The 11,299-nt window shown below is 55.4% G+C and overlaps 1 protein-coding gene across 9 annotated transcripts in view; it reads left to right on the top strand.

Annotated features, from left to right (window-relative positions):
• The window catches only part of CHD6 (chromodomain helicase DNA binding protein 6), an 88,975-nt gene extending 80,076 nt beyond the window's left edge, over window positions 1–8,899 (top strand). For 4 of the 9 annotated variants that reach the window (XM_054173712.1, XM_054173711.1, XM_054173709.1 and 1 more), the window contains exons 31-37: window positions 453–601; window positions 845–1,051; window positions 1,656–2,105; window positions 2,742–2,933; window positions 4,548–4,667; window positions 5,661–5,765; window positions 7,709–8,899. In XM_054173712.1, coding sequence (XP_054029687.1) covers window positions 453–601; window positions 845–1,051; window positions 1,656–2,105; window positions 2,742–2,933; window positions 4,548–4,667; window positions 5,661–5,765; window positions 7,709–8,599 — 2,114 coding nt within the window. In that variant the 3' untranslated portion in view covers window positions 8,600–8,899. The remainder of the gene's footprint in view (window positions 1–452; window positions 602–844; window positions 1,052–1,655; window positions 2,106–2,741; window positions 2,934–4,547; window positions 4,668–5,660; window positions 5,766–7,708) is intronic. The other 5 variants (XM_054173717.1, XM_054173713.1, XM_054173710.1 and 2 more) reach the window with 4 other exon arrangements.
• The last annotated feature ends 2,400 nt before the right edge of the window (window positions 8,900–11,299 follow it).

Raw genomic sequence — 11,299 nt, 5'->3', positions numbered from 1 at the left:
AGCCAAGGCCCCAAGTTGGGCTCTCTCTCGCTGATGGGACTACAGGCCTGAGGGGGTGGCTGTGCTTGTCAGCAGTGCTGGCCAGAACCCCCCACTGAGCCTAAGCAGCCATGAGCATCCCATGGAATGCAGGATGCCCTTCCTTGCACAGGCCACTGCCTGGCAAGGAGCTCCTCCTGGAAGGGCACATGCCCTCCTCCCACCTACCCAGGATATGGGGATAGTCAGGGGTAGGGGCCATTGCAATACAAGCCCTCCAGGCTCAGCCCAGGGGAGTGCTGGCCCCTTGTGAGCAGCATGGGCTGCCAGCTGTGACCCAGGGCTGCTGCATTTCTTGGTGGCTGGTTGGGGAATGGGATCCTTTGTGGAGCTGAATGGTGGGGTGGGAAAGGGTGAGGCAGGAGTGAGAGAGGCAAGGTGGTTATGGGATCTATTCTCTGTTGCCTTCTCAGATGGTCTAGGGAAGTATTTGGAGGAAGAGAGCAAAAGTTCTGCTTCTATCCTTCCCGGGGAGATTGATGACCTTCAGGACGCCCGTGCACCAACCATAGCCCAGCTGCTGCAGGAGAAGACACTCTACTCCTTCTCTGAGTGGCCCAAGGTGAGTTTAACAGTTAGTACTGCGGGTGTCGCTGCCTGGTCCTGCCCAGCAGCCCCAGCGTTGCCTCCTGCTCCTCCACACACGGCCCCCCATGGATGCTCTTCCCAGGCACCCGTGCCACAGACATGCCTGCCCCAAAGCGGGTCCCCACCGAGCTGGGGTCCCAAGGCTGGGTTTGTTTTGATGCTGGGGTGACAAACAGGATTCAGTCATCGTGGTGCCACCCTCCCCTTCTGCTTGCAGGACCGAGTGATCATCAACCGCATTGACAACATCTGCCATGCCATCCTGAAGGGCAAGTGGCCTTCCTCCAGCCAGCAGCTGGAGACACAGGGCCTGCTGGCGGCCCCGGCGCTGCCCGGCGGCGCTGGCAGCAGGAGCAGCTTTGCCGAGTCAGAGCCCCCCGATCCCGGCTTCAACAGTGGGATGTTGATCTCACAGGTACCAAAGGTGAGGGGGGTCCAGCAGTGACAGGCCTGGGGGGATGGGGGGAAGCAGTGCCCCTGCAGAGCCTGGGGTTTTGCTGCCTTGTGGTGCCCCTGGTGGGCTGTAACATGTGGCTTAACCCACTTGGTTCCCTCCCTGAGGGCTCCTGGTGAGTCCTCAGTGTTCTCAGACCTCCACCAACCCTGCTCCCCTCCATGGAAGGTGGCTGTTCTGTGGCAGCTCCACAACCTCTGCACTGTAGAGGTGCTTCCAGAGTCAGTGCTGGAGCACCCACATGGTCAGGAGGAAAGGGGCAGAATGCTTGGGTGTCCCAAAGGACAGGCTGCAGAAGAGGTCACTGTTCCATCAGTCATCAGCTCTTTCATCTCCTCTCACTGAGGGACACAGGGCAGAGGCAGAAACTGGTGGCCTGGAACCCAGCACCTTGGGAGATGGAAGTGCTTGGTGGGGGTGCTCCCACACAGAGGTGTGATGTGCCTCGGGAAGGGCACCCTCCAGGGCTCTGCAGAGAGGCAGGAGAGCCTGGCCCTTAGCTCAGTGTTGAGGAGCTCTGCCCCTGGCAGTGCTTGAGCAGCTGTAACCCTCCCCGTGGCTTTGGCATATGCAGGAAGGGTTCCTGGGCCCTGCCTTTGTGAAGGACGAGCGGAAGCACAGGAGGCCACCCTATGAACTGGAGATGGAGAGAGATGCCAAGCAGAGGAGCCTGGAGCAGCTGGCAGCAGCCCACGTGCACCCCCCCCTCGTGCTGAACGGCTGGCGCGACGCCGCTGTGGACTTGTCCAGAGCCTCCGATGGGTCACCAGGGAGCTCCTCTCCTTTCCCCCTGAACGCAAACATTCCCAAACTGGGGACTGTGAACACCCTGCAGGGCTCCCTGGGCATGGACTTGTCTGGCATCCTGCAGGCAGGGTTAATCCATCCTGTCACAGGGCAGATTGTCAACGGCAGCCTCCGAAGAGATGACGCTGCCATGAGGAGGAGACGGGGCAGGAGAAAAAATGTGGAAGGAATGGACCTCATCTTCTTGAAGGAGAGGCCTCTTCCAACCAGGCTGCAGGTGAGTTGATGCTTCCCCCCTTTACACGGCCCCAGTGAAGTCAAGCACAGTTTGTCTCACGGTCCAGCTGTCTCCTGCAAGCTCTTCTGCCCGTGACAATGTGAGACCTTCTCAGAGCAGCTTGGCTTGTGCCGGAGCAGGCAGGAGCAGATAGCACTCCAGGGAGGAAGGGAAGATTTCCCTCTGGCTTGCAGCACTGCCTGGAGTGTTTGAATCCTGCCAAGCATTATCAAAAGCAGCTGTCCCACTTCAGGTGTTGTTTAGTGTTAGAGAACATGAGGAAAGGTCCTTGACTCCATTGGACCTGTGGCCAAAGCCTGCTGCACCTTCTCTCTTCTACCCTGAAATCCACCCGAGGAAGCATGGCACTGTGGGAGCCAGACCAAGCTCTCTACAATGCTTGTAGGAGTGATGTGGGGAACGTTGGTCCAGCTGGTGTTTCCAGGGGAGTTCAGAAGCATCTCCAGCTCTCTCTGCCCCCCATGCCAGCAGTGCTGGAGACTGAGTGGAAGTGTGATGTGGTGGTGGGTGGTGACTTAACGGAACAGGCCCTGGGATTAGTCTGTGGGAGCTCTGGGTGCATGTGCATCACCACATGCTGCTAATGGGCTCTCCCTGCTGCTCCCTCCACCTCAGGATGTTCAGGATGACCAGCCACAGCCCCCCCAGACCAGTCCCCTCCCCGATGGGCCAGTTGCTGCTACCTCAACTCCACAGCCAGCCCCAGCCGCAGGCAGCCAAGCAGAGAAGGCTGTCCCCAACAAGAGTCTCCTCGACTGGCTCCGGCAGCAGTCCGACTACACGCTCGACGTCCCTGCCTTTGGCACAGTAAGGGTGGCCTTTGGTGGCACCTCTGTGTGTGTGTGTCTGCCCTCTGCTGCCCTGGAGTTTGGGGCTTCCAGGATGTGTCTCAAAGTGCAGCCTTTTCCCTTGTGCTGTGGCTTGTAGTGTGGCAGGGCTGTTTGCTTGGGAGGTTCATCGTACTGCTGAGAGCTGGGCACAGCAGCGAAGGGCACTTGTGGAGCTGCGTCCTCCTGCTCCTTTGTCTGTTCTCCAGCTTCAGTACATCCCTCTGCCCAATGCACAACTAGTCTGATGTCTTCCAAAAGCACCAGGAATGGGGAGAGAAATGGGAAAAAGGGATTTGGGATGCTCAAGATCTGTCTGTGTTGCTCCTGGGGTCATTTTTGGTGGTGCTGTTGTACTAAATAAGGTTTCCAGCCAAGAGGTTTTTACACACTGGGCTGAAGAAGCTGTGTTGCAGGCTGCAGAGGCTGTGGTTGTGTGGCTGCAGGCACTGTCAGAAAGCAGAGTGCGGAGCAAAGTCTGTCTGATCCTTGCGTGTGACACCTCTTGGTCAGAGGTCGGTTTGCTCCAGGTCTCAGCTTATTTAGCCTGTTAGAGCACGGGGTGGGCAGAGCTGTAAAGCAGGGAGAGCTGTGGTAGTGATACAGAACAGGCCATGCCTCTGGGACCTGGAGGGTCATGAGCCTGAGGCAGAGATGCCCTGGAGCTTCGAGTGCAGGTGAGCCGTAGGTGTTTTGGAGCTCATCAGCAATGAGAGATGAGGAGCTCAGCATTTGCTTGGGCATGGTGGCCCTTGGTTGTGAAAGTCCAGAGGTATGTGGAGCTCTGCACCTAAGGAGCCCTGCAAGCAGCAGTCAGATGATGGAGCAAGCATGGAGGTGCCTTCCCCGCTGCTTTCCGTCATCCTTGCCTTCCGTAGGGGCTTACTGAAACTTGCAGAGTCTGGTGTGCTGATGGTGAACCTCCTGCTCCCAGCAAGCACCCAGTGCCCTTCCACACCAAGGCAGGTTCCTCTCTCCAGGCAGGATGGATGCAAAGCTGCAGCAGCTGACCTTGATGAAGATCAGACCAAGCTCAGGGATTTTCTCTGACTCTCAGGAACCAGATCCTGCAGGGAACTGGGCCCAGGCGTCGGTGGACCCCAGTGTGTGCAACCACCCCACTGTAGCTATGAAGGTTGCAGTCCTGCAGGGCTCTGATCCCAAAGAAATGTGGTGCAGCAGCTCTGTGGTGGGAAAAGTGAAGCAAGAAGGAAGCAAAGCAGAGATGAGCTGGTGAGAAACAAGTCAGCCTGGCAGGAGGTGACACACGCAGTTCCAGCTGCAGCCCTTCAGCTACAGACGCCCCTGTAGGAACTGGCAGCAGGTTACAGCTCTAGGACCGGAGGGGAATTAGAAAGGGCTGGAGCAGTCTGAGGGGGTACCCTGAAGCCCCTCTATACCTACAATAGGCAGCTGTGCTCATTTGAGAACTGGCCCAGTGGCAGAGACCAGCTCGTGCCGCCACTCCCGCCCGCATCTGCAGGGACCCTCTGTCCCTCAGGAGCTCATCTGTGCCGCTCTCCTGCAGGGCTTGCAGCCACCCAGGCTCATTAGGATGTCTGGTCTCATTAACATTGTCTTGTTTGCACTCCAGAATTTTTCAGACAAGCCCAAGCAGAGGAGGCAGCGCTGCAAGGACCCCAGCAAATTGGACATTAACTCACTCACAGGAGAGGAGCGGGTGCCTGTGGTACATAAGGGTACTGGACGGCGGGTAAGCGGAGGCTCTCCTGTGCTCTGCCCTTGGGGTCTTGAAGTGCTTAGCAGAGCCCAAGCTCACCCTGGGGAGAATCCAGAGGAGCCCATGGAAGGGACAGAGGTCTGGAACACGTCACTGAGCTACACTGTCCTGTGACGTGTGTGTGCCCAGGGGGAACAGACCTGCAAAAGAAGTGACTTTGTGTCAAGTAAGGGAAGTCTGGGTGCACAGACCCTGCAGTGACAAAGGGATCCAGCTGTTGGCCTTCAGCCACCATCAGTACAGCACTGGCTGGCACTTTCCCTTCCAGATTTGATTATTCCCCTTGAATTCACTGCAGTGTGCCACAAATTCTAATGCTGCCATGCAAATATCTTTGGTTTTGTTCCTCCTTATGAGGTGCAAGACGCAGCACACCGACACCCATCCAAGTGCTGGAGGGCTCCAGGGGCTTTTTCTGCTTACTGAGCAAGGAGCCTGGATTTACCTGTCTGTGGTGTCTCCAGTGTTCACCACTGTGGATGAGAAAGGACATTCAGGCATACTTTCCACCCAAACTCAGTTCTTAACCATGCCTAGGGCTGCACTGGGTCAGAAGATGATGTGACATCACTCACATCTGAAACCAAAGCACCAGCCAGGCAGAAAGAGGTAGCTTGAGTCACATCTGTGTCTCCCTCTGTTACACTCCTGATGGCCATTGGAGGCATGGGTGAATTGGTGGGTTTGGGCAGTTCTTAGCATGGCCTTTGCAGCAGCTCTGTCCCCATCAGCTGTTTGTGGGGAGGGCGCTGGGACAGGCCACAGAAGCCTTTCCTCCCTGAGCTGTGTGTCTGCAGGCAGCAGGCACAGACCGAGTCCCACGGAGGTGTGTAGCAAGGGAAGAGTCTCTGCCCCAGCCACACTGGAGCCTGGAGCAAGCAGCTAGGGGAGGTGTAACCATGTTTCTTGTGTTCTTTGACATGACTCTTTCTGCAATAGAGGTCATCCTTCTGCTGTGTTTTATAGTTAGGGGGAGCCACAGCACCAGCATTGAAGGAATTGCCAAGGTGGCTTGATGCAAACTTGGAGTATGCTGTTGCAGCTGACTGGGCTGACATTGTTAAGCTTTCAGTAAGTTAGAGCTTTTGGAGAAATCTGTATCATGTCATCCTTTCTTTCCCCTCCCCATCCCCACCACCTTTCTCCAGTGAGGATGCAGAGCTGCAAGGCAGGACCTGGGCTGCACAGGCGGGAGGGGGAGGCCGCAGGGCCGGATGCGCCGGCAGAGCTGGGTGGCAGAGAGGGAGCTTGGGTCCTGCCACCGCTCAGCAGCACAGCCAGGGGAAGGAGAGAGGGGCTCAGTGCCCTGGGAATGGGGCTTGGCAGCTCAGGGTGACTGCCCAGAGGGCCTCAGAAATGGCAGAGGCAAGAGGAATGCCCTAAGAGCAGTCATCCTCTTCGGGTGCTGGACAGCAGGGAGTGGACAAAAGGCATTCTCGCAGGTCACAGTTTCAAACAGCCTCAGCCAAGGCTTTCAGCAGCTCCTGCAGACTCTGCCTGTGCAGCCCTTGGCCGAGCAAAGGCCCAGCAGGTCACCAGGCCTGAAGGCTCAGACACTGGCAGGGAGAAGGGCAGGATGGAGCCAAGTCAAGCTGTGTCCATTCACCCCATTCCTTATGCCAGTCTCTGCCTGGGCAGAGCCAGGGGAGGAGCAGGAGGGTGAAGAGTGCTCCCCTCTGGCATGCAGATCACCTTCTCCACCCTGTGGGCTGGCCTTATCCAGACTTCTCCCTACAACCCCTCTCACCTTCTCCTGGCTTTGTGTCTGCAGTAGTTCATGTGAGGCCCTTTCACAGGGCTGGAGTGGGAATCTCTTGGCTTAGAGGTTTGTACTGCTCTCAAAATTGCTTTCAATTAGCACCGGAGATGTGGCTTGGTCTGTCCACTGCCTGGGAAACAGCTCCACAGGGAGGCTGGCATTGGTGCCCTGTCTGGGTGGCCAGCACCTCTTCCTCACCTTGGTTTGCAGGGGTCTGTGTCTGGGCCAGTAGGAATAGCTGTGGCCGCTGCCCCAGCACCCACTCCCATGCCCTGCTGGGTGGCTGCATGCCCATCAGTGCCCGCAGCCAGGCCCCGCCGGCGCACGGCTGTCAGTGAGCGTCGCAGCCGCACAGGGAGCCAGGTCTGGCTGCTCCGGGCAGGCAGCAGCTTGGGCTCAGCTGCCTGGGGGAGCCTGGGTGCAGTCGTGGCCCAGGGAAGGTTCTCCTGCATGGCAGTGGGAGCAGAGCAGGGGATTCCCCCTCGTTGGGTGGCAGCTGTGCAGAGCAGGCTGCCAGGGCACTCCACTGGAGTTTCTGTGCTGCACGTGTCCATGGGAAATGATTTTCCTCCCCAAATCTGTTCTTGGAAACCATTCAGAGAGCAGCAATACTGAAACTCAAGGGAGACACACAGGGAAATGCTTAAATGTCTGTGATGAGGACACTGGAAACCAGAGTTTAAAGCTGCACTGTGGATCCCCCTGCACTCCTCTGTGTAACCAGGCAGCCTCAGCCAGGTGTGGCTGGTGGGGTTTGGTCCTCTGTCTGAATGCTCAGAAGAATCTTCCTGGCGTCTCAGCGAAGCTCCAGCTGGGAGCTTCTCAGCCAGCATGTGCACTCTCTGTGTGTGACCCCACGCAGCTCTGCTGTCCTGCAGAGCAGTGAAAGTTGAAGCCATGATCAAAGCTGGGTAGGGAGCTGAGCTGGTGTCTGGCACGGGGGCTGTCCCCATGCTGCTTGTGTTGTGAAGGGCTGATGCTGAGGGCTTTGGTGACACTGTGGGGCAAAAGTGTGCTTCCTCCTTCCCTCCCTGTGCCCTGTGATGCTGCAGCACCATTCCAGGGCATAGCCAGAGTGTTCTGCGCTTGGCAGCATCCCTTGGGGAAAAGTTGCGCGTACCTCTCCAATTCCATACCATGCAGGCAAAGCGTTCTGTGCCGACACCATCTGGGCTGCAGATGAGTGCATAGAAAGGGCAGGGTTCCCCTGGCACAGCAGTAACTGCTGGGTGTTCTCTGCTGTGTGTGTTCTCAGGGCTACTTACCGGAGAGCAAATTCAACCGCATCCTGACTGAGCCCATGCTGCGGGACGCGGGGCCGCGCCGCAGGGGGAGGAGGCCCCGGAGCGAGCTCATCAAGGGCCCTGGCGTCGTGGCAGATTCTCCTTCTGGGATGGGACCACTCTTCATGAACGGACTGATTGCTGGCATGGATCTGGTAGGACTTCAGAACATGAGAAACATGCAAGGGATCCCCCTGACCGGGCTGGTTGGGTTTCCTGCTGGGTTTGCAGCGGTGCCTGCCGGCGAGGATGTGAAAAGCACCCTGAGCATGTTGCCCATGATGCTGCCGGGCATGGCCACCGTACCGCAGATGTTCGGCGTCGGAGGACTTCTCAACCCCCCCATGGCAACGACTTGTACTGCGACTGCTCCGACCTCGTTAACAAGCACAACGAAAGGTGGCACTGCTGGCGCAGAGAAAGCTGCTGAGGATAAAGCCAGCGGCCAGGATGTGAAAACAGAAACTGTCTCGGAAGAGAAGCCTGGCCCTAGCTCGTTTTCTAATCAGACAGAGTCCGCAATAACTACCAGTAGTCCTGTAGCTTTTAACCCGTTTCTTATCCCAGGGATGTCTCCTGGACTGATCTATCCCTCAATGTTCCTTTCCCCTGGCATCGGCATGGCGCTGCCCGGCATTCAGCAAACCAGGCACTCGGAGGCAGCCAACCTGGAAAGCCAGAAGCGGAAGAGGAAGAAAACAAAAGGGGAGTCGGCAAACCCGGAGCCAGAAACTGTGGCGCTGCCGGAGAAGGAAGCTGCCAGCAGCCAGGACTGTGCGGAGCCCGCAGCGCCCGCGCCGGCAGAGGGGGAGCAGGAGCGGCCCGCGGGCGAGGAGCGCCAGGTGGTGCACGGCACTGAGTAGGACTTTGGTTCCCTCCAAACACACACAAAGATTGTGGCTCGTGAGTTTCTTACCCCATAGACTCTTTGTTACTTCTCCTCCCGCCCCACTCCGCCTCCATCAACCTGTGTTTCCATGAGTAATATTCCCCAGCCGCCCCCTGTCAGGACAAACTCTGGTGACATTCTCCATGTTGGTAGTTGCAGGGTCTTGCCACTTCCTTAGATAAGCAGTGTTGTGTAGCTGGCGTGGGAGGCACCCAGCCTGCCTTCTCCTGGCCACTCCTTCAGCCCAGCCCACCATAGCAAATCCAATCCCCTCCCCCCCCCCCAATTGCTCATTCCTTTGAGAAGAAAAAAGCAGCAAAACAAAAACACAAGAGCAAAAGAAAAGTCTTTGCCTCTTGGTCCACACCCAGACAAGGGTCTTGTCTGCAGCAACACTGAAGGAAAACTTTGCCTGTCTGTGGGGGTAGAAAGCACAGCTATAGTAAGTGCTGACCTGTATTTTTGATTTCCAGTACGTCCCTATTTTATCATGGTTATTAGAGTAGTAGTGTAGGCAGAAGTATATAATTAATGATTGAAAAATGCATTTATTCATTTCTTGGGAAGGAAAAAGCAGAACTGGTAGTGCTAGGACTTGTCACCCCCACCTCAGAGGCTTGGAGGCAGACTGCCACGAGTGCAAACACCACACAGACATCCTTCTGCGTCTCTTAGAACCAAAGCTTGGCTTTACGTCGCGTGGGGTTTAGTTGCCTGTTCCTCGCTCGTCACAAGAGCTTCTCAGCTGCAGAGGTTTTGCACATCTTGCATGACTCCTTGGGGGTTGCTGCACCTGGAGCTACCAGTTCCCTGCTGACCGCTAGCCTTCGGTTCTCCTGCGGCGTTAGTCCTCCTCCGTGGCATTTCCCGTGCCGCCAGGGCAGTCGCAGCCCTGGCCAGGCCACGCTTGGATGCTCCTGGAGGAGCTCTCGGGCTCTTGGAGGTCCTGCGTTTCCCGCTCGGGGCCCCAGCAGCAGAGAGTCCTTCCAGCACTCCAGGAAAGGCTGTAGGCTGCTTTCCTGTTTGGGGAGCCCCCCCGAGACTTTCAGAGCTGGGGTTTGCTCTTTGCTGGCGTTAGGCTGTGAAGAGCTGACCCTTGGCTCCTTCTTGCCATTCCATTCACTGTTGAGCAGTATTCCCCAGTCCCCCCCACCCCCGGCAATGCCTTTGACACAGACGGGTGTAAGGCCGCCGGCCCCCGCAGCGCTGGGCACCGAGGCTCCTCCGCAGGCGACTCCTCCTCTCCTTCCCCTCACTCCTTTACTTTTGTTTGTCACTGGGGCTTGTTCTTCTTCGCAGCTCATGGTTGGAGACTTGAAATAACCCCTGGGCGGTGCAGCAGCGAGGCAGAGGGCAGGAGGCTGGTGAGGGGGCTGGGAGCGTGCTAGTCATGGCTTTCACACTCGGTTGTCACCATTTACTGTATTTTATACTGACTTTCTGTTACAGTTTTTTGCTAATTTATCAGGTGGTCCAAGTGTTTTGGCACAACTCCTTGGGTTCTGCATTATTTATTTATGATGCTTTTTGGTCCTTTTTTTTGTGTGTGTGTGTGTGTGTGTGTGTGTGTGTCATTATATTTTATACATTTGGGGCTCTAAATTATGTACCTGTTCAAATTAGCATCTCAAAAGAAGTCTGTCCCCCCCTGCTCTGAGCAGCCCTCGCTCTCCTCTCCTCCCGGAGCCGATTCCTTCCTCACTGCATCGGATGATGATGATGACTTTTTAGTTTTGTTTTTAATGTAACCAATCATAATGCAGCCTCCCCCCCCCCCTCACCCCCCCCCCCCCCCCCCCCTAATTAAATGTGTTCTATTTAATAAGCTCCTTGTAGCATAGATACTGTATCACTACCCACAGGTTTCTTAGAAATGCTGCTATCTGTCTCTATTTAACTAACCTTTTGTTGGGTTTTCTGCCTCCAGTGGGAGCAGGAAGGTTTGGTTGGTTTGTTTTTTTTTTCAGCTGTTAAATCCAAGATCAATAATAATTTATTTATGTAAAAAAAAAAAAAGAAAAAAAGAAAAAAAGAAGAAGGAAAAAAAGAAAAAAAAAAAAAAGAATCACAACTGATATATTTTTGAACCTTTTAAGTACTAACTTTCTTTTTATTCAGTAGAAGAACGTGTACTTGCCCTAATCCCCTGAAAATACAAACGCTATACAACTCCATCGCTCTTCAAAGCCTTACTGCGAGCGGAAGCAGAGATCTCTCCAGAGGCCGTTTCTGGGCGCGGGGTGGGTGCTCCCCCGGGGTGACAGGTGGAAGGAACAGGGTTTCAAGTGGAATTTATTTAATTAGCCAGCATGCTCTCTACCTTGTTCTTCCCTATCAGACATGTATGCTACGTCTCTGGGTGTTTAGGCTTCTCTTGGACTGCTACTTTGTGACCCTTTTGCAACCCGATATACTCTGTGGATTATTTAACCTGTAAGGCGTTAAGTGGCTTCTTCTTTTCCATCCTTATAACAACCAAAATGCCAAACCCTCACCACTGTCCATGGCTACTCACACGAACATACATCCTTCACCAAATGTGCTAACAAAAATAAACTGTCTGTGCTCTTGAACATGGATAAAAAGAAAAAAGATTTAACAGTCAGATTTTTATTTTTTTAATTCAGTGACTAGATGATGCTTTTCTCTCGGGCGTGGCAGAGCCTTGCTGCAG

The sequence above is a fragment of the Dryobates pubescens genome, chromosome 26, assembly GCF_014839835.1.
Source record: "Dryobates pubescens isolate bDryPub1 chromosome 26, bDryPub1.pri, whole genome shotgun sequence".
Taxonomy (NCBI): domain Eukaryota; kingdom Metazoa; phylum Chordata; class Aves; order Piciformes; family Picidae; genus Dryobates; species Dryobates pubescens.
Note: the sequence above shows the minus strand (reverse complement) of the source record. Positions and strands in the feature narration are given on the sequence as shown.